General features: G+C 50.7%; 1 protein-coding gene across 5 annotated transcripts in view; it reads right to left on the minus strand.

Annotated features, from left to right (window-relative positions):
- The window catches only part of LRSAM1 (leucine rich repeat and sterile alpha motif containing 1), a 51929-nt gene that overhangs the window by 6864 nt on the left and 24580 nt on the right, over nucleotides 1–20485 (minus strand). For 3 of the 5 annotated variants that reach the window (XM_055271005.2, XM_063635801.1, XM_063635799.1), the window contains 10 exons: nucleotides 15694–15723; nucleotides 15148–15270; nucleotides 14674–14813; nucleotides 13428–13472; nucleotides 11645–11715; nucleotides 8515–8614; nucleotides 6575–6662; nucleotides 4829–4903; nucleotides 3047–3127; nucleotides 1446–1541 (listed from right to left, as the gene is read on the minus strand). In XM_055271005.2, the coding sequence (XP_055126980.1) occupies nucleotides 1446–1541; nucleotides 3047–3127; nucleotides 4829–4903; nucleotides 6575–6662; nucleotides 8515–8614; nucleotides 11645–11715; nucleotides 13428–13472; nucleotides 14674–14813; nucleotides 15148–15270; nucleotides 15694–15723 (849 nt within the window). The remainder of the gene's footprint in view (nucleotides 1–1445; nucleotides 1542–3046; nucleotides 3128–4828; nucleotides 4904–6574; nucleotides 6663–8514; nucleotides 8615–11644; nucleotides 11716–13427; nucleotides 13473–14673; nucleotides 14814–15147; nucleotides 15271–15693; nucleotides 15724–20485) is intronic. The other 2 variants (XM_055271010.2, XM_063635800.1) reach the window with 2 other exon arrangements.

Here is a 20485-nt window from a genome sequence, read left to right on the forward strand (position 1 = left end):
CTATTGATCATGTTTTTTTTTTTTTTTTTTTTGAGACAGAGTTTCACTTTTGTTGCCCAGGCTGGAGTGCAATGGCATGATCTCGGCTTACTGCAACCTCTACCTCCCGGGTTCAAGTGATTCTCCTGCCTCAGCCTCCCGGGTAGCTGGGACTACAGGCATGTGCCACCACACCTGGCTAATTTTGTATTTTTAGTAGAGACGGGGTTTCTTCATGTTGGCCAGGCTGGTCCTGAACTCCCACCTTAGGTGATCCGCCCGCCTCGGCCTCCCAAAGTGCTAGGATTACAGGCGTGAGCCACCACGCCCGGCCTGAATATGATTATTTTATTTCGCCATTTGATAACTCTTCGTTGAGTACTGTTCTAGGTGCTGGGAATACAGCAGTGAACAAACGATGCTGATAACGGCCACGGTGACAACAGGCATAGCTGACATGTTCACAGTACCATGTGCCAGACCATGCTGTGCACCTAAAGATGCCATCATTAATTCTCACAACTCCCTGAAGGAGATTCTACCTCCCAGGTGAGGAAGCTGAGGTTCAGGGTGATGAGTAACCTGCCCAGGGTGGGGCCAAGAATCAGACCCAGGCCTGTCTTGCTCCAGAGCCCATGCTCAGAACAACGGAGCTGCTCAGTGAGGGCCGGCGTGACATGGGGAGTGGGATCAGCACAGGCGTTTCCCAGTCCCTGCTGGAGTGAATACTCATGGCTGTTCCCGAATACTCGACTACAAAGGCATTCGGAGAGCATCGCCTAGAAAAGTTTAAAAACCAGAAGTAATCCACATACTCAACAATAGGGGTCAAGCACAGCCTTGAGAAAGGACGTCAAGGAATAGTTTAATGACTTGAAAAGAATGTGCGGAAACAGGCTGCTCGAAAAGGGTATGCAGCATGTCACGTTTAAAAGGCACATACACGAATAGCTATAAAGATGCATCACAATGTTTGGAAAATATGCATCAAAACAGCAGGAGAGGCTGGGCGCGGTGGCTCATGCCTGTAAAACCAGCACTTTCGGAGGCCAAGGCAGACAGAGCGTTTGAGCCCAGGAGTTGGAGACCAGCCTGGGCAACATGGCAAAACCCCATCTCTACGAAAAATTAAAAAATTTGCCAGGCATGGTGGTGATGCCTGTAGACCCAGCTACTCGGGAGGCTGAGGTGGGAGGATCACTTGAGCCCAGGAAGTCAAGGCTGCAGTGAGCTAAGCACTCCAGCCTGGGCGACAGAGTGAGACCCTGTCTCAAACAAACAAACAAACAAACAAACAAAAAATAGCAGGAGATAACGCTTGGAAATGCAACCATTTTCCTTTGTACTTTCCAGTTTTTCTTTGATGAATAACTCTTACTTGAATAACAGGTGTTTCTAAAAATGGCAAGTCTGTTAAAGAAAAGCAAACACGTGTGTGATGCTGAGCACAGAAGCCAAACACATACCAGGATTTCCCGGAGCTCTTCCTCTCGCTGCTGCTTCTCTTTGAGCAGCTGCTGGAGCAGGGAGCTGAGGGCCCAGCGCTGCTCCGAGATCATCTCCTGCAAACAAGACCACACCCCGCACCACCGTGAGCTGGTGGCAGCGCAGGAGTCCCGCAGTGGCACGATGGAGAAGGGCCTGGCCTCCCATTCACTCGGTTCTCTGCCCAATGCCTCCAGGCTGAGTTGGGGGACAAAGCTAAGAGGCCCTTCTGGCCCCCTTCCCCTAAGCCTGCATCTCTCTTCCTTGTGGGGTTAAGTCAGGCATGGGATCCTGGTGACTGATGACAATGGGATGGTAAGAAACATCAAACAAAAGAAATGACAAGCCGCAGGTGCCTGCCTTTGGTCTCCCAGACAACAGAGCACATGGGCAGAAGCAAATGGCGGGGAGGGGTGTGGGGCCCCACACAAATGGAGGTGCATGCAAACCAGAGCCTGGGGTCCCTGCTTCACTCCTGCACCTGCTCTTGGAAACCCCATGGGGGCCCTGACAGCCAGAGCCCTGCCGCACTCGTGGGCAGGGACTAGGGCACCCGCCAGGCACAATGGCTGCAGCTTCTCTGAGAGCAGCCCCAGTCCCCTCATCTCTGGAGATCGTTTCAAGGCTCACAAAGGGCTTTCCCTTGCTAGCTCAGCCTTCTCCGATGGCCTGATGGCACAGGCTGGGCCTGGAGGACCGCTGCCACCTTATGGAGTAGGGGAAGAAGTCCTGGAGGGGCAGAGGCCTGTCTAAGGGCACACAGCACACCTGTGGTGCACCTGAGACCAGGGATCCGGACCCCAGACCCTTCACTGCACTGAGGAGTCCATGGGATGGCTTGAGACTTCTCCACTGAGAACAGACACAGGGACAGTGACAGACCGAAGGCTCTGCTCAAACTCCTGGCACGGGCACATGTCCTCACACACCACCCCATGCAGCCCTCCATCTGCAGCTGGAGAGGCTGAGGTTCAGAGAGGGGAAAGGGCTGCCTCTCCTCCCCCACCTGCCAAAGTTGCACAGCAGGGCTGTGCTGGGCCACACCCGGCCCCCAGGCATCCAGTCCAGGACGCCAGCTGCCAGTCCCTGCTGCCCTCTCATCTGTGTGGGCAGGACTCCCGGGCTGGAGCCCCAGAGATGCTGCCTGCAGGGAGTTACACAGATGTGGCTGGGCCCTCTCCTCCAGACAACCCGGGACACCCAAAAGCTCCAGCCCTGGAGGATGTCTGCCCGGGGGCCTAAAGCACGGCCTACAGAGAGAGACAGGAGCTCAGCGGCGGGCCCGCACCCAGCACAGGAAACGCAGTGGAGATGGAGCAGGGGAACCTTGGCAATGAAACCCTCCTTCCTCTGACCCTCCTGCCTCGCAACAGGCTGACCACCTCTAACCTTGGCCTGCGCTGGGCCTTCTGGGGCTGGGGGGTGTCCTCTGGTGTCACAGCCACAGAGGAGCTCTGCCCTCTGTCTGCTGGGGAAGCCCTTGACTCCCAGGGGCTGTTGAGCAGCTGCCAGGGGCTGGTAGGGAGCACCAAGTAGGGGTCTCACCACGTGAAGGAGGGCAGGGGCAGGGAGCCCTACATACCTGGAGTGTCTCTGTGTCCAGGGACTTCCTCTTTAACTCCAGCTGTGTCAGCTGCAATAACTCAGTTTCTATTAACTTAATCTAAACAGAAGACGAGACAGGGGTTTTTTTTACTCACATTAACCACAGTTCAGTTTTGTGCTGCCACTCTCTGGTGACCAAGTGGGTCTAAGAAGCCTTTCTGGGGAGGCTGGGGAGGCTCTGGAATGAGGGGAACCTGTAGGCCTGGGAACCTTATCAAGGGGCTTGAACAAGAATTCGTTCCTTCATGGCCTCGCGTTCCTGGGGTCATGGACTTGCTTGTTGTGGCCAAAATTGTTTACCAAGAGGCCAGCACAGGATCTGTCCTAGAGTGTGCACAGGATAAAGGCTTGTGCAATGGAGAGGGGGCTTGCCTTGGGGATTCAGACCAGAGTAAAGCACAGACAGAGCTATCACCCAGCCTCCTGCTGGTCAAGTTCTCTTGTCCCTCGCATCGCTGTTGCAGGGGAGAGCAGAGGGTAATGGAAGTGACTGAGTAACAGTGGTAGTAGTAGCTGGTATGTCTTGAGCACCTACTATGTGCTAGGCCTGTGCTGCACACTTGATGTATCATATTTTATCAATTCTCTGGCTGTTAGGAAGTATTATTGCCTCCATTTTATAGACAAGAAAACTGAGGCTCAGAGAGGTTGTCACTTGCCCAAGGACACAGAGCAGGTAAGGGAGAGATCCCTTTCTCTGGGATGCCTCAGCTCAGGGTTTAAGGGCAACAGCTGACCTGGTCAAAACCATCTGCAGTGAGAATGTCGGGGGCTCTCGCACACTCTCCAGGGTGTGTCTAGGGGATTTTAGCCCTGGGCAGGGGTGGGGGTCAGACCCCACAGCCAGTACTTCTCTATCCTGTGCCCATGACCCTGTGACCCTCATCCCTAAGTCCCTATGACACCACCAACCCCTGGTCAGAGGAATGAGCTTCATGTCCGGCAATGTGGAATTGAAATTAAAGAGGGAAATTAAAAAGGTAAATTGGTCCAAAAAAAAAAAAAAGAAAGAAAGAAAAATAGAGAAAGAAAGAAGAAAAACATGCAAAAATGCAAAATTCAGTGTGCTGAACATGATGCAGGAGCACTCCCATAGCCTGACACTCACTTCAGCCCCAGCCCCAGCTCCACTCCACAGGCGGTGACCACCAGGCCATGTAGATGGGCTTGCCCAAGGACAGCTCAAAGGTCAGCAGCCAGCCTGCCCGGGGTGGGGGGGGGGGGTTCTTGTCATATGAGGGAGGGTCTATGAGGAGGAACGCCTCCTCCTGGGCCGAGGTCATTTTTCAGCAGGCGTCAGGACCACGGTGGCTCACAGCTCCCCCTGCCCTCTTCTGGGGGAAATACTATATGCCCCCGAGACACCTCTGTCTGTCTGAGCTGTAGGAGCGCTGGGGCCTGCGCTGGCTGCTTTTCCCAGTGGGGAAGTCCTGCCTGGAGCACGGACAGCAGAGGCAGCCAGAGCAGTCAAAGCCACACATCAGCACTGCCCTCCCTGGCCCAGGCGTGGTGGAGACCCGCCTCGCTGGCAAGACCCTCGCCAGACCCCGGAATGGGAGGCCTCTAGGCACCCTCCCAGCAGCCCTGACACAAGGTTGGGAGCAAAGGGAGGTTCTGAGGCCAAGGCCTCGACCTCTTGCTGGGCTAGCAAGACAAGGAGGTGGGGTTCAAACCTCAACTGCTGTGACCTGCCGCCCTGGAAGGCCACTCTGCAAGTCTCTGAGAGAGCAGATCCAGGGATCACGGCCCCAGCGCTCACCTGGCTCCTGATCTGCCGATGCATCAGGTCTTTCTTCACCTGGAGTGCCTCGAATGCAGCCTTCTGCATCGCGCTCTGCAACACAGACCACCAGCCCTCAGCAGGGGCTGTGCCCATACTTTTCCCTGCAGCCCCATCCCTGTGAAAAGCAAAAGCTGTGTACAAAGCACCTTAATGGATGGGTTTTTTTCTGAGAGAGGGAGAAGATTTCACCTCGCTTGTGTAACCCTTAAGATGATACTAGGGGCTCACTTCGGGCGGCCTCTACTTGATGCACTTCCGGCATCACACCCTGAGTTTCCAACACAGTGGACCGTGGGGGTGCTTTTACTGCCCCACTTCACAGATGGGGAGTGACACTCAGAGGCATGAATCAGCGGCGCTGGGACACACACCAAGCCTATCCAGCTCCCGAGTCCCACTTAACCACAAGGCCGATGCCTCCTCTGAGAAATGGAGAATTTTCCTCAGACAAGCTCCACAGATACTAAGTCAAACCATTTTAGAACAGAGATTGAAATTAGGGAGGAAGGAGCAGGGTGGGATGACAAACACGCAGAGAACGGGGAGAAAGGCGAGGGAAGAAGGGAGGCAGCCGCAAGACTCCCCACAGGGCTGCAGGAAAGAGCTGAACAGGCCGGTGGCTCACGTCTATAATCCCAGCACTTTGGGAGGCAGAGGCAGGAGGATTGCTTGAGCCCAGGAGTTTGAGACCAGCCTGAGCAACATAGGGAGACTCTGTCTCTACAAAAAATAAAAAAAATTAGCTGGGCATGGTGGCCCTATAGTCTCAGCTACTCAGGAGGCAAAGGTGGGAGGATCGTTTGAGCCCAGGAGTTTGAGGCTACAGTGAACTGTGATCACATCACTTCACTCATCCTGGGCAACAGAGCGAGACCTTGTCTTAAAACAAAAGAAAAGAAAAAAAGGAAAATAAAAAGCTAAGCAGGCCAGGCGCGGTGTCTGATGCCTGTAAATCCAGCACTTTGGGAGGCTGACGCGGGTGGATCAGCTGAGGTCAGGAGTTCGAGACCAGCCTGGCCAACGTGGCAAAACCCCGTCTCTACTAAAAATACAAAAATTAGTTGGGCGTGTTGGTAGGCGCCTGTAATCCTAGCTACTTGGGAGGCTGAGGCAGGAGAATCACTTGAACCTGGGAGACAGAGGTTGCAGTGAGCTGAGATCGCACCACTGCACTCCAAACTGGGCAACAAGAGTGAAACTCCATCTCAAAAAAAGAAAACAAAAACGCCAAACAGAGTAATATGGACACTGAAGGGGAGGAGGTCACAGGGGCCCTTCGTTTCATCCACTCAAGGGCCCTGCCAGGCACCTCCTGAGCACCACAGAGGTGAAAGAGCAGATAGCAGCACAGCAGGTCTGGGCATGAGAAGACGCCAGAGGTCCCACAGCGTCCTCTGTGGCCTGACCTCATGGTGTGGTCACCATCACCTCCTGCCACTTAAGTCCGTCCAGTGGAGCCCCCTACACAGGATGGGGGTAGGAGCCTCCCAGAGAGCAGGTGGAGGTGCTTCTGTGGATTTTAGTGACCAGAAGACCATCCCCCGGGCCCCCACTCAGCCTCTCTCTACCCCTCACCCTGATCACTTGTACATTTCTATGGTCACAAACCTCTGTGGTCCCACATGCTGTCTAGGAAGGGCTCTGTGTGGAGCTCTGCGCTCTGCCCTGGCTCCTGAACCTCCCTCCCGAGCCCCCACCCTCAGGCCTTGGGCAAGGGCTCACCTCCTGCAGGATCTGGCTGATGGCTTTGTTCTGATCCATTTGCTGCCATGACAGAATCTGCTGGAATCGTTCATCCATTTCGGCCATGCTGCCAGAAAGACAGCAAATTCATTCATTCTTGGAACGTTTCCCGAGCACCTACTATGTGCCAGGCCCCTTGGAGGAGATCAAGATAACCCATTTCTTCAGTGGACCACACTCATGGAGTACCTGCTGGGAGCTGGGCCCTGGGTGGGCCACAGACACTGAGTCTGTCTGAATCCCATGGCCTGGAGGGAAGGGGATCGAGTTGGGAGCTGGGAGAGAGAAGCTTCCAGGTCCTCTCACCCAACCCGCCACCAGAATCCCCTCCACAGCACCCCCCGGAAGTGGATGCCTGGCCTCTGCCCAGCCACCTCCATGGGTGGGGAGCTCCTGACTCCCATGGGTGGTGAGCCACCGAAGTGTGACAAAGTTGTCCTTCCCAGCATTCTCACCCTGGGCAGGGAGCAGGGAGCAGCCCTTGATTTGGGCACAAGAACCTGCAGCTTCACGTATGTCTGTGCTTTGGCACCATCTTGGTTGTTTGTTGTTGGTTTTTTTTTTTTGAGACAGAGTCTTGCTCTGTCACCCGGGCTAGAGTGCAGTGGTGTGATCTTGGCTCATTGCAACCTCCACCTCCCAGGTTCAAGCAATTTTCCTGCCTCAGCCTCCCAAGTAGCTGGGATTACACGCACCTACCGCCATGTTTGGCTAATTTTTTGTATTTTTAGTAGAGACAGGGTTTTACCATGTTGGCCAGGCTGGTCTCGAACTCCTCACCTCAGGTGACCCACCCACCTTGGCCTCCCAAAGTGCTGGGATTACAGGTGTGAACCACTGCACCCAGCCACCATCTTGGTTTTGTTTGTTTCATAATAGCAATTATTTTTTTCCAGTGAGGTCCCTGCTTCACAACAATAGCAAGTATTTATTGGACCTTTATGCACTAGACATTATGCTCATTAACACTCATCAACTCCTCCACCAACTCTACAGGTAGGTACTATGATTTACCTGATAAGGAATCTGAAGCCCAAGGAAGGAAAGAGACTTGCCTGAGACCTCACGGTTAGTAAGCAGAAGTGGGACCTGGATCCAGGTCTGTTTGACTCCTGCGCTTGCAACTCCTAAGCACAGTGTCATATATCAGGAAAGGGGGGAGAAATTCCCACATCTGCAGGGACCCACGGGAGGCCGGCACAGTCCAGGTGCCCTGGAGGGTGGCAGCTGTGCCAGCCACCTGCATGGGAGGAGAAACAGGGCATCCAGGGCTGCTGGCCTGTCCCTTTCTGGGGCTCCTGGGCACTGACTGAGTTTTCCCCACTGGCTCTGCTGGGCACCTGTGGAACCTCCAACAAACCCACAGTGCACAGTGAGCACAGGGAGCCGGACCCCAGAGCGGCCATCAGCATGAAAGCAACCCCTTCACTTATCCCTCCAGGGCATCCCACCCCCAACTGTGGGGGCCCTCAGACACTGATGAGTGTACCACAGTCAAGAGCACACCCCTCCCCTCTGCTGGGCTCAAATCCTGGCTCTGCCACCTGCTGGCTGTGCTTCCTTGGGTGCGTTATACAGTTTCTTAGAACCTGAGTCGCGATTGTGAAATTGGGCTAATAACAATACAGTCCCTCCTAAAATCAATCAGCGAATGCGGTTCATTGCTTAGCCGAGTGCCTGCCACACAGGGAGTGCAAAAGAAATGGGAGTGACTGTTACCACTTTAACACAGCCCAACGCTGAATCATGGACCAGGCTAGAAAACTCAGGAAGAGCAGATATCACTTGCCCCTAATGGCAGAGCGGAGGCTGGGGTGGCCCAGGGCGGGAGGTTTAGTGCCCAGCTCTCATCCCACGGTCTTGGGCCCTGAGCCAGCTCCCCCAGCTCCCTCACCTGGGAGTCCTCTTCCTTACCTTACCTGTAACAGGCCTGCTGGACCAAGTTCTGCCTCTGAGATTCGTAGGCCATCTGGATGAGCCGGTTCTTACAGCTCTCAGTCAGCATCTGCTGCATGGCAGCTGTGGGAACATGAGGTGGGGACAGCTGAGTGGAGTGGCTGCTCCTGGGGCGCCTGGGCAGGGAGGCAGCAGGGATTTCCACGGGAACTGAGGAACAGGCCTTCAGGCCTCACCTGGTTACCTACCTGATAGTCACCTTAAAAAAACCCTTTGTTCCTTTTTGTTTTGTTTTGTTTTTTGAGATGGAGTCTCACTCTGTCACCCAGGCTGGAGTGCAGTGGTGCAATCTCGGCTCACTGCAAGCTCTGCCTCCCAGGTTCACGCCATTCTCCTCCTCAGCCTCCCGAGTAGGTGGGACTACAGGCGCCCGCCACCACACCTGGCTAATTTTTTGTATTATTAATGGAGACAGGTAATGTGTTAGCCAGGATGGTCTCGATCTCTTGACCTCACGATCCGCCTGCCTTGGCCTCCCAAAGTGCTGGGATTACAGGTGTGAGCCACTGCGCCTGGCCTGTTCTTTTTAACTATAAAAGCAACGTATGCTTGGAAGGCTAATTGTAAAACACTGAATAGCACATACATAAAATCTCCTGTGATCTTGTCATCCAGAAATATTATTCCATTTTGATATATATTCTTCTAGTCAATTTTTATGCATTTAGGAATTAAAAAAATTAAAATAGGCCAGGCATGGTGGCTTATGCCTGTAATCCCAGCACTTTGGGAAGCCAAGGCAGGTGGATCACCTGAGGTCAGGAGTTCGAGACCAGCCTGGCCAACATGGCGAAACTGTGTCTCTACTAAAAATACAAAAATTAGCCAGGCATGGTGGCAGGTGCCTGAAATCTCAGCTACTTGGGAGTCTGAGGCAGGAGAATCGCTTGAACCTGGGAGGCAGAGGTTGCAGTGAGCTGAGATCATGCCACTGCACTCCAGCCTGGGCAACAGAGCAAGACCCTATCTCAAAAAAAAAAAAAAAAAAAGAAAAGAAAAGAGAAAAGAAAAGAAAAATCAAAAAATTAAAATACTTGAAAGAAGGAACTAGAATAGATATTTGTACACACAAATTTGTAGCATTATTCATAACAGTCAAAAAGTGGAAACAACCCAAATACCCATTGATAGATGAATGGATAAATAAAATGTAGAGGCTGGACATGGCGGCTCACACCTGTAATATAAGCACTTATGGGAGGCCAAGGTGGGAGGACTGCTTGAGCCCAGGAGTTTGAGACCGGCCTGGGCAACAGAGTGAGACCCTATCTCAAAAAGAAAAAAAATTAGCCAGGTGAGGTGGTGTATGTCTGTAGTCCCCACTACTTGGGAGGCTGTAGTGGGAGGATTGCTTGAGCCCAGGAGGTGGAGGCTGCAGTGAGCATGTTCACACCACTGCCCTCCAGCCTGGTGACACAGCAAGGAAAAAAGAAAGAAAGAAAGAAAATGTGGCATATACAGGCAATGCAACGTTATTTAGTATTAAAAAGGAAGAAAATTTTTCCCTGGTAGGCCAGTGTTTAGAAATAAAGAAACAGAAAAAAAAAAAGGGAAAGAAATTCAAACACATGCTACAACATGGATGAACCCGAGGACATTATGCTAAGTGAAATACGATAGACACAAAAGGAGAAATATTGTATGACTCCACATATAGGAGGTACTTATAACAGTCAAATCCATACACAGAAAGTAGAATGTTGATTCCCAGGGGCTGAGGGGAAGGGGGCACAGGGAGTTACTGTTTACTAGGGACAGTTTCAGTTGAGAAAGATGAAAAAGTTCTGGCGGTGGATGGTGGTGGCAGTTGTACAACAATAATGCCACAGAACTAATAAATTTTAAAATGAAGGCCAGGCACGGTGGCTCACGCCTGTAATCCCAGAACTTCAGGAGGTCGAGGCAGGCGATCACTTGAGGTCAGGAGTTCAAGAGCAGCCTGGCCAACAAGGTAAAACCCCGTCTCTACTAAAAATACAAAAATTAGTCTGGTGAGCCGGGCGCAGTGGCTCACGCTTGTAATCCCAGCACTTTGGGAGGCTGAGGCGGGCGGATCACGAGGTCAGGAGATCGAGACCACGGTGAAACTCCGCCTCTACTAAAAAATACAAAAAAATTAGCCGGGCGTGGTGGCGGGCCCCTATAGTCCCAGCTACTTGGAGAGGCTGAGGCAGGAGAATGGCGTGAACCCAGGAGGCGGAGCTTGCAGTGAGCCGAGATTGCGCCACTGCACTCCAGCCTGGGCAACAGAGCGAGACTCTGTCTCAAAAAAAAAAAAAAAAAAAAAAAAATTAGTGTGGTGTGGTGGTGTGCGTCTGTGATCCCAGCTACTCAGAGGCTGAGGCAGGAGAATTGCTTAAACCTGGGAGGCGGAGGTTGCAGTGATCCAAGATCGCACCACTGTACTCCAGCCTGAGCGACAGAGCGAGACTTTGTCTCAAAACAGAAATAAAATAAAGTGATTAAGATGGTAAAGTTTACATCATGCATATTTTACAATTAAAAAAATGAAAATGGTATCATCCCACTTCCCACTTTTTATGAACACTCCCCATGATAACATGCTAATGGATGCTAATACTGCAGAGTGCCACAGCACATGGATCACCAACATTTATTCAAACAATCCTCTATTTGGGGGCATCTGGACTTTCTTTTTGTTTTTTTGAGAAATGGTCTTGCTGTGTTACCCAGGCTGGAGTGCAGTAGTGTGATGACAGCTCACTGCAGCCTTGAACTTCTGGGCTCATGTGATCCTCTAGCCTCGGCTTCCTAAAGCACTGGGATTACAGGCATGAGCCCCCACACCTGGCCCATTTCCTCCATTTTATAACTAAGAAAATCGAGGCTTAGAAAAGTTGGGGAGCAGTGAGCAGTAATGTCCCTAAGGTCACATGGTGAGTGTCTGAACTGGGACTCTGCATCCACGTCTAGGCTGACCCCAGAGCCTGTGCTCCATGGCAGGACTTGACTGCCTCTCTCGAGGGCTAACACTCAGGGCCCTCCCTGCACGGCCAACAGAGGGAGGGCCATCCACCCCGCCAGCCCAGCCAGCAGGCAGCGTGCTCACGAGCTCCCCATCCCGAAACTCACAGGCAACCTCACGTCGCCGCAGGTTCTCAGTCTCCTCCTGGGTTATGGACATCAACTGTTCCATTCTTATTCTAGAAAAAAATCCGTCCATTCATTCAGCAAATTTAACATTTCCAACAGGGAATCCCAGCAGATGACCACCTCCTCCAGGAAGTCCTCCTTAATTTGGCAACCTACACCTGGATGGGCTCTCTGGACGCCTACCGCATCACAAGCAACGCTTGGGGCCCTGTTCGCCTTCAGCCTGTAGTTCGAGTATCTTGTGTAAAAAGATGGACACTCCCTTAGAAAATGGGCAAAAAAAGCAAATAGCCAATGCTGAAATTCAAGTGATCAATAAACATCTGGAAAGATGCTTAACATAACTGGTAACTAAAGAAAGTAAAATCTTTTCACCTACTAGGTTGGTTGACAGTAATAAAACTGGTAACTGCTGTTGATGGTGATGGTGGTGGAGAAATGGGCACTTTCCTACACTGCTGAGAGGAGTGTAAACTGGCAGAATGTTTTTGGGAAGGTAAGTTGGCACCTAGCAAAATGTCCTTTAAATATTTCCTTCACAAATAGTCACATGGCTGGGTGCAGTGGCTCACACCTGTAATCCCAGCACTTTGGGAGCCTGAGGCGGGAGGATGACTTGAGGTCAGGAGTTTGAGACCAGCCTGGCCAACATGGTGAAACCCCATCTCTACTAAAAATACAAAAATCAGCCAGACCTGGTGGTATGCGCCTGTAGTCCTAGCTACTCAGGATGCTGAGGCAGGAGAATCACTTGAACCTGGGAGGTGGAGGTTGCAGTGAGCCGAGATCATGCCACTGCACTCCAGCCTGGGTGACAGAGTGAGACTCCGTCTCAAAAAAAAAAAAAAAAAGATATCCTAAAAATTCTGCTATAAATATAGCCTGTCACTTTTTCCATTAGCAATATGTTATGTTTTCCCTTAATGAGAAATATTATTCAGTAAGACATTTAATGGCTGCAGGTTATTCCTCCATACATAATTTATGTAACTAAATAATTTTTCTTTCCAGAAACGTAGATTTTTTTTCTGAATTTTTTTTGTTTTAGCTGGAACCACAGGCGTCTGCCACCACTCTTGGCTAAGTTTTGATTTTTAGTAGAGACAGGGTTTTGCCATGTTGGCCAGGATGGTCTCAAACTCCTGACCTCAAGTGATCCACCCACCTCGGCCTCCCAAAGTGCTGGGGTTACAGATGTGAGCCACTGCGCCTGGCCTGAACTTTTTATACTAGGAATATAGTTGGACATTATATATCTAGCCTTATTCATGTCTCTGAATGTTTTTCAGGAGTGTATATGTTTTAATGAACTTGAAGACAATGATTCTTTGTAATTAAATATCGTCTAAGGAGGTGAATCTCCTCATAGCTTTAGGGAAATGTCCTGGCATAATCCTCTGGAGAATCACAAGACATTCTCTCCTCAAAGCTGCCCTCCTCGGCGGGGAGCAGTGGCTCACGCCTACAATCCCAGCACTTTGGGAGGCCGAGGCGGGCGGCTCACGAGGTCAGGAGATCGAGACCATCCTGGCCAACATGGTGAAACCCCATCTATACTAAAATACAAAAAATTAGCTGGTGGTGGTATGCGCCTGTAGTCCCAGCTACTCGGGAGGCTGAAGCAGGGGAATCGCTTGGACCCGGGTGGCAGGGGTTGCATTGAGCCGAGATTGCACCACTGCACTCCAGCCTGGCGACAGTGCAAGACTCCATCTCAAAAAAAAAAAAAAAAAATGCTGCCCTCCCCTGGAAGAACACTTACCTTTCATTTTCCAGCGATTTCAAAATCTCGGAGCTTTTCTTTTGTCTGTGGAGAAAATCATAAAAGGTCCTGGCAGTCACCAGCAAGCCTGTTTCCTGTCTCACTGCGTTAGCTGTGCAGAGGGGCTTAGGAAATGGGCTGGGGGCACCTTAGCTCCACCACCCTGAAGCTCTGGGTTCTTAGCCAGTTACTGAAACCACTCAAGTCCCAGGTTTCCTCACCTATGAAATTAGAAGAATAAAAAAACCCAGCCGAGCACGGTGGCTCACATCTGTAATCCCAGCACTTTGGGAGGCTGAAGTGGATAGATCACTTGAGGTCAGAAGTTCGAGACCAGCCTGGTCAACATGGAGAAACCCTGTCTCTACAAAAATTAGCTGGGCGTGGTGGCACAAGCCTGTAGTCCCAGCTCCCTGGGAGGCTGAGGCAAGATAATTGCTTGAACCTGGGAGGAGGAGGTTGCAGTGAGCCGAGATCACACCACTGCACTCTAGCCTCAGTGACACAGCGAGACTCTGTCTCAAACAAAACACAGTGGAAACAACCCAGCTTCTTGATGCATTTGTAAAGAGTTAATGAGGAAATAGACGTAACAAGCTTGGCACATAAGAAGCACCCAACAAGTGACTGGTTTCCTGAACTCATGCAGGTACTTTTGAAACTGACAGGTGAGGGAGGAACGAGTGATTCAGGGTTAGAAAAAAGAGGCCTAGAAGCAGCAGGGCATATGGCTAGAGCCTGTTTCTGGAATTGACCTGCAATGGACCCCCTCACTAGACTTCTCAGGCTTTTCTGGCGCCATGTCTCCCCAGCCCCATCAAAATCTGCTCTTAGTAGCTCCTGCCTTGCACAGGGTTTGTTAAGGCAAATCTCACTACAGGTGAATAGCTGACCTCAGTGCAACAGGTTACGTAGAACCCAAAATATGGAGCAGGATGTGATCCCAACTATCTTGTCAAACCCACTCACTTTATAGATGGGAAGCTTGGGGCCCAAGTGGGGAAACACTTGCCCGAGGCCACAGGTCCAATCTGGTAGCAGTCTCATGCTAAGAAACCAGACTTTGTAATGCCTGGGTCAGATTCTTTTCTCTGTACGCTGTGCCAGTTGAAGCACCCAGACTGGATCCTGACAAGGGAAGCCCGGGGCAGGGGCAGAGGCGGTGAGGGAGAAACACACTCCTCCTGGCTCCTCAGGGGACTGCGTGGGGAAGGACTCGGGCTGGGGCCGAGGAGCAGAGCCTGACCTCTGATTGTCCCGCAGCAGCTTCTGGATCCGGCTGGAGATGTTCTGTTCTGTCTGCTTCAGCTGCTCCTGCAGCCGTTGCCGCTCTGCGTCGAGGTGGCGCTGGCGCTCACTCAGGCCCTGCTCCAGCCGGGACCGCTCCTGCAGCAGGAGGTAGGGGTCCTGAGCCCCTGGGACCCCCTCAGACACTGTGAGGGGTACTGACTGGGGTTAGGAGGCTGGCTTTCCCACCCCGCTTTGCCAGTCCTTTCTGTGTGACCTTGGGCCGGCTCCTCCCAGTAGGCTACAGAGTGTCCACCTGCACACAGGGAGGCTGGGCTGGGTGATCTGTAAGGGCCCTCCCAGGTACTGGGGGACAGAGGAAGTGACATCTTCATCCCATTGCCTTTCCACATCCCAGGGACCTTGGCCCAAGCCAAGAGGCCACTGGCTGGGAGGTGCAGCCAGGCTGGACCCTAGCAGGCAGCTCACAAACCTCCTTGACCGTCTGAAGGATCTCATCCTTCTGGCTGCTGCTCTGCTGAAGGAGCTGGGCATGCTCCCGCTGCCCCAGTTCCAGGCGCCGTTCAAACTCGAGCTTCTCCAGCATCTTCTCTTCCTGCAAGACACAGATCCTGGTGACTGTCAGCACAGGCCCTGGGCGAGTTAGGACACAGAAGTCGGGAGAATCCATCCCTCAACACTGACAGGGCAGGCTCCAGGTCTTCATGCTGAGCAACCCCCACTCCCCTCCAGGGCCCAACTGTAATAAAACAAGCTGTTATAACAGGAAGAGGCTAGTGGTCTAGAGCCCGGTGCTGGGCTCAACCCCACTGAGCCTCGGTCTCTGCACCTGTCCCATGGATGCTCTACCACCCACCTGAGGCAGATGAGGATGCAGCAGACCATGTATGTAAGAGGAAGGCATTACTGTGACCTCTAATTCTGAGCTGGGAAGAAGTCATTTTCTCAAATATTTTATGAGTTGAGTTGAGATCTTTAATGAGAAAAGAGTGACAGAAGGGTAAAGGCATTTTCTTACCTTCCTCTTCTCATAGTCTGAGAACCTGTTCTGGGAGGAAAAAAAGACAGTGGTCAAGAGAGGGTGGCAGCAGTGGTTCTCCCTGGCATGGGCACCAGGAACCCCCGGGTGGCCTGATGTTATACAGACTCTGGCCCACCCCAGACCACTGCCTCAGAATGGTGGGGTCGGGGGATGAGGGGATCCATATTGATCAAGGGCACCAGGTGGTTCCAATGGACACCTGATGAGAACCCCTGGGCTGCCACTGTGTGCATGGCACTGTAGGAGGGGGCTCTTCAAGCCATTTCTGGGATGCAGCCCTGAGCAGGGATGGTGGTCTGAAGAGCAGAGCAGGAAATGGGATATCTGATGCCCATGGATGTCTGCGTAACACACCTACAGCACCGAGTTCCAGTCCACCAAAATACTCATAATGCACAAAAGCGTGGGTACAACTTCTTGCAAAATTATTCAAAAGAGCAAAAACACTGGAAATAACTCATACATCTATCAATGTCCATAAGTCATGGTGCATCCATACAGTGGACTATTACATAACTGCCAACGGGGCGAATGCGTGAGATCCCTCACCTGTGTGTAGCACGATTCTACTTTTGCAAAGACATCATCAAGAAAACTCAACTCTGGGCATATGTGTGAAGGTATTGAGTCAAACGTCAAGAACGACAGTCATTAATCAGTCAACGATGACTACCTCCAGGCAGTGGGAGTGCAGGGTGGAAGGGTTGACATTCACATGGTTTGTAATTGTCTGTATTGTTTAAATTTATAACAAGGAGCAGGTATTAAACATCAATAATGTAATGTAATTACTGGTGTTTAATTAATTAATTTATTATTGGTGTAATTAAACAGCAATACATACATACACAAAAGTTAGGTTTTTTTGTTTTTTTTTTTTTTGAGACAGAGTTTTGCTCTTGTTGCCCAGGCTGGAGTACAATGGCACAATCTTGGCTCACTGCAACCTCCACCTCCCGGGTTCAAGCAATTCTCCTGCCTCAACCTCCTGAGTAGCTGGGATTACAGGCACCCAACACCACATCTGGCTGATTTTTTGTATTTTTAGTAGAGACAGGGTTTCACCATGTTGGCCAAGCTGGTCTAGAACTCCTGACCTCAGGTGATCCATTTGCCTCAGCCTCCCAAAGTGCTGGGATTATAGGCATGAGCCACCGCGCCCGGCCCACACAAGTTTTTTCTTTGAGATGGAGTCTCACTCTTGCCCACGCTGGAGTGCAGTGGCACAATCTCAGCTCACTGCAGCCTCGACCTCCTGGGCTCTAGTGATCCTCCCACCTCAGCCTCCTAAGTAGCTGGGACTGCAGGCACGCACCCACCATGCCTGGCTAATTTTTTGTATTTTTGGTGGAGACGATGTCTTGCTATGTTACCCAGGATGGTCTCAAACTCCTGAGCTCAAGCATCCGCCCGACTCGGCCTCCCAAAGTGCTGGGATTATAGGCGTGAGCCACTGCACCCGGCACACGGGTATTTTCTGAATGGTCCTTCTATTTAGTTATCCTGCTCTGAGAACAGGATCAGTCTCTGAATTATAAAAGCAGCAACCTATAAAAAGGATTTTTCCTATGCCAATGGTAGGAATATAATTTTAAAATTAATCTTCAATTATACAGATAACATCTCAATATATTCTCCTTGTAAAAGTTTGAAACATGGTATAAAAAACCTAAAGCACCTACTAAGCACTCCAGCCTAACCCTGGTTCCCCTCCCATCCCACACCTCCTGTCAGGTGTAACTGTCATTATCAGGCCCAAGGCATGCATCTGTACATATACAATTTGTGCCTTTGGGAAAGAAATATATTTGTATTTGTGGGCATATATAAACGTATTTTTTAATCAAGTATAATCTATTTACTGTAATTCACCCAATATAAGTGAACAATTCTATGAATCTTTATATATGCATAGAGTTCTGTAACCTCTAAACACAATCAAGATAGAAAACAATACTGGGCCGGGCGCGGTGGCTCACGCTTGTAATCCCAACACTTTGGGAGGCTGAGGCGGGCAGATCACAAGGTCAGGAGATCGAGGCCATCCTGGCTAACATGGTGAAACCCCGTCTCTACTAAAAAATACAAAAAATTAGCCAGGTGTGGTGGCGGGCGCCTGTAGTCCCAGCTACTCGGGTGGCTGGGGCAGGAGAATGGTGTGAACCTGGGAGGCGGAGCTTGCAGTGAGCCAAGATTGCGCCACTGCACTCCAGCCTGGGTGACAGAGTGAGACTCCGTCTCAAAAAAAATAAATAAAATAAAAAATAAAAAAAAATAAAAAAAATAAAAAAATAAAATAAATAAATAAATGAAAACAATTCTGGCCAGGTGCAGTGGCTCACGCCTGTAATCCCAGCACTTTGGGAGGCTGAGGCAGGTGGATCACTTGAGTTCAGGAGTTCGAGACCAGACTGGCCGGCATGGTGAAACCCCATCTCTACTAACAAAATACAAAACTTAGCCAGGCGTGGTGGCGGGCGCCTGTAATCCCAGCTACCCGGGAGGCTAAGGCAGGAGAATCGCTTGAACCTGACAGGCAGAGGTTGCAGTGAGCTGAGATCACGCCACTGCACTCCAGCCTGGGCGATAGAGTGAGACTCTGTCTCAAAAAGAAAAAAGAAAACAATTCCATTATCCTCGAAAATTCCCTCATGCCACTTCATCATCAAATCCTCTTCCCACTCCAGCCACTGGCAACTACCTATCTGTTTCCTTTTTTTGTTTTGAGTTTTTTCCTTTTTTGAGACAGGGTCTAGTTCTGTTACTCAGGGTGGGGTGCAGTGGCATAATCTTGGCTCACTGCAAACTCCAACCTCCTGGGCTTAAGCCATCCTCCCACTTTAGCCTCCCTAGTAGCCGGGACCACAGGCATGTGCCACCATGCCTAGCTAATTTTTTTGTATTTTTTGTAGAGACAGGGTCTCGCCACATTGCCCAGGCTGGTGTTGATTAGGTTTTCTTTTTAAACATAAAAATGGAAATAGACTAGCCCATCCTGTTCTGCAATCGGCCCTTTTCACTAATCCATGCATCCTGGTGAACCGAGGCTCAAATGCTCCCTTTCATGGTGTGCACATGACCCAGGGGCAGCCCCTTCTCACTGACAAACATTTGGGGGGCATCTAATACTACAAATAAGGCTGCAATAAACATTCCTGCAAATGTCTCCTCATGCAAGCATTTCTCTTGGGTATACATTGAGAAGCAGAACTTCTGGATCATGGGCTGTGCCCATGAAAATTTTTGACATCTGGCGGGTGTGGTGGCTCACACCTGTAATCCCAGCACTTCGGGAAGCTGAGGTGGGCGGATCACTTGAGGTCAGGAGTTCCTGACCAGCCTGGCCAACATGGCAAAACCCCGTCTCTACTAAAAATACAAAATTAGCCGGGCATGATGGTGCATGCCTGTAATCCCAGCTACTTGGGAGGCTGAGGCAGGAGAATTGTTTGAACCTGGGAGGCGGAGGTTGTAGTGAGCCGAGATCGCACCACTGCACTCCAGCCTGGGCAACAGAGTGAGACTCCATCTCAAAATAAATAAATAAATAATAAAAAAAATTGTTTTGACATTTACTGTCAAATTATCCTCCAAAGTAGTGATACCAATTTTCACTCCTAAGAGCAGTTTATAAGGACACCTGTTGTCCCACACTCCGGCCAACAGAAATTGTCATGTCAAAATATGTGCCAATCTTGAGGAAGGAAATAGTATTTCAGTGTTGTTTTAACTTACATGCCTCTCCTCTGATTACCAGCAAAGTTGGCATTTTTAAATGTTTATTTATTTGTTTGAGACAGAGTCTCACTCTGTCACCTAGACAGGCTGGAGTGCAGTGGCGCAATCTCAGCATACTGCAACCTCCGCCTCCTGGATTCAAGTGATTCTTGTGCCTCAGCCTCCTGAGTAGCTGGGATTACAGGTGCACGCCACCGTGCCTGGCTAAGTTTTGCATTTTCAGTAGAGACAGGGTTTTACTACGTTGACCAAGCTTGTCTCAAACTCCTGGCCTCAAGTGATCCACCTACTTCGGCCTCCCAGTATTTTTTCTATTGGGATGGTTTTCTTCTTACTCATTGGAAAGAGTTCTTTTTTTTTTTTGAGATGGAGTCTTGCTCTGTCACCCAGGCTGGAGTGCAGTGGAGCAATCTCAGCTCACTGCAAACTCCGCCTCCCGGGTTCATGCCATTCTCCTGCCTCAGCCTCCCGAGTAGTTGGGACTACAGGCGCCCGCCACTGCGCCCGGCTAATTTTTTGTTTTTTTAGTAGAGACAGGGTTTCACTGTGTTAGCCAGGATGGTCTCGATCTCCTGACCTCATGATCCACCCGCCTCGGCCTCCCAAAGTGCTGGGATTAACAGGCGTGAGCCACTGCGCCTGGCGGAAAGAGTTCTTTCTATGCTCAATCTACGAATTCTTCAGCAAGTGACTGTGTTGCAAATATTTTCTGAGAACGTGAACTGGCACAATTTTCCCATACAGCCTTCTCCTTCCCTCTCTAATTCTTGTTGAACTGTAAAATAATAATAATAATAATAATAAAATCCCAAATGCATTCCCAGCAGCCGTGGAAAATGGAAAAGGGTGGCATCTAGGGACCAGAGATTAAGAGTCAGTGGAAGATATGAAGCCAAATGCTCGGCAGCTGGCACTCCTGCCCGGTGATGGCCTCCCCCATCTACCAGCCAGCAGAGGACCCTGGATCGTGAGCCTTGGGGATGGGGGCAGAGGGTGCACCCAGGCTAATGTGGCAAACCCTTTGAGCTTT

The sequence above is a fragment of the Symphalangus syndactylus genome, chromosome 3 (genome assembly GCF_028878055.3).
Source record: "Symphalangus syndactylus isolate Jambi chromosome 3, NHGRI_mSymSyn1-v2.1_pri, whole genome shotgun sequence".
In the NCBI taxonomy this organism is placed as follows: Eukaryota; Metazoa; Chordata; class Mammalia; order Primates; family Hylobatidae; genus Symphalangus; species Symphalangus syndactylus.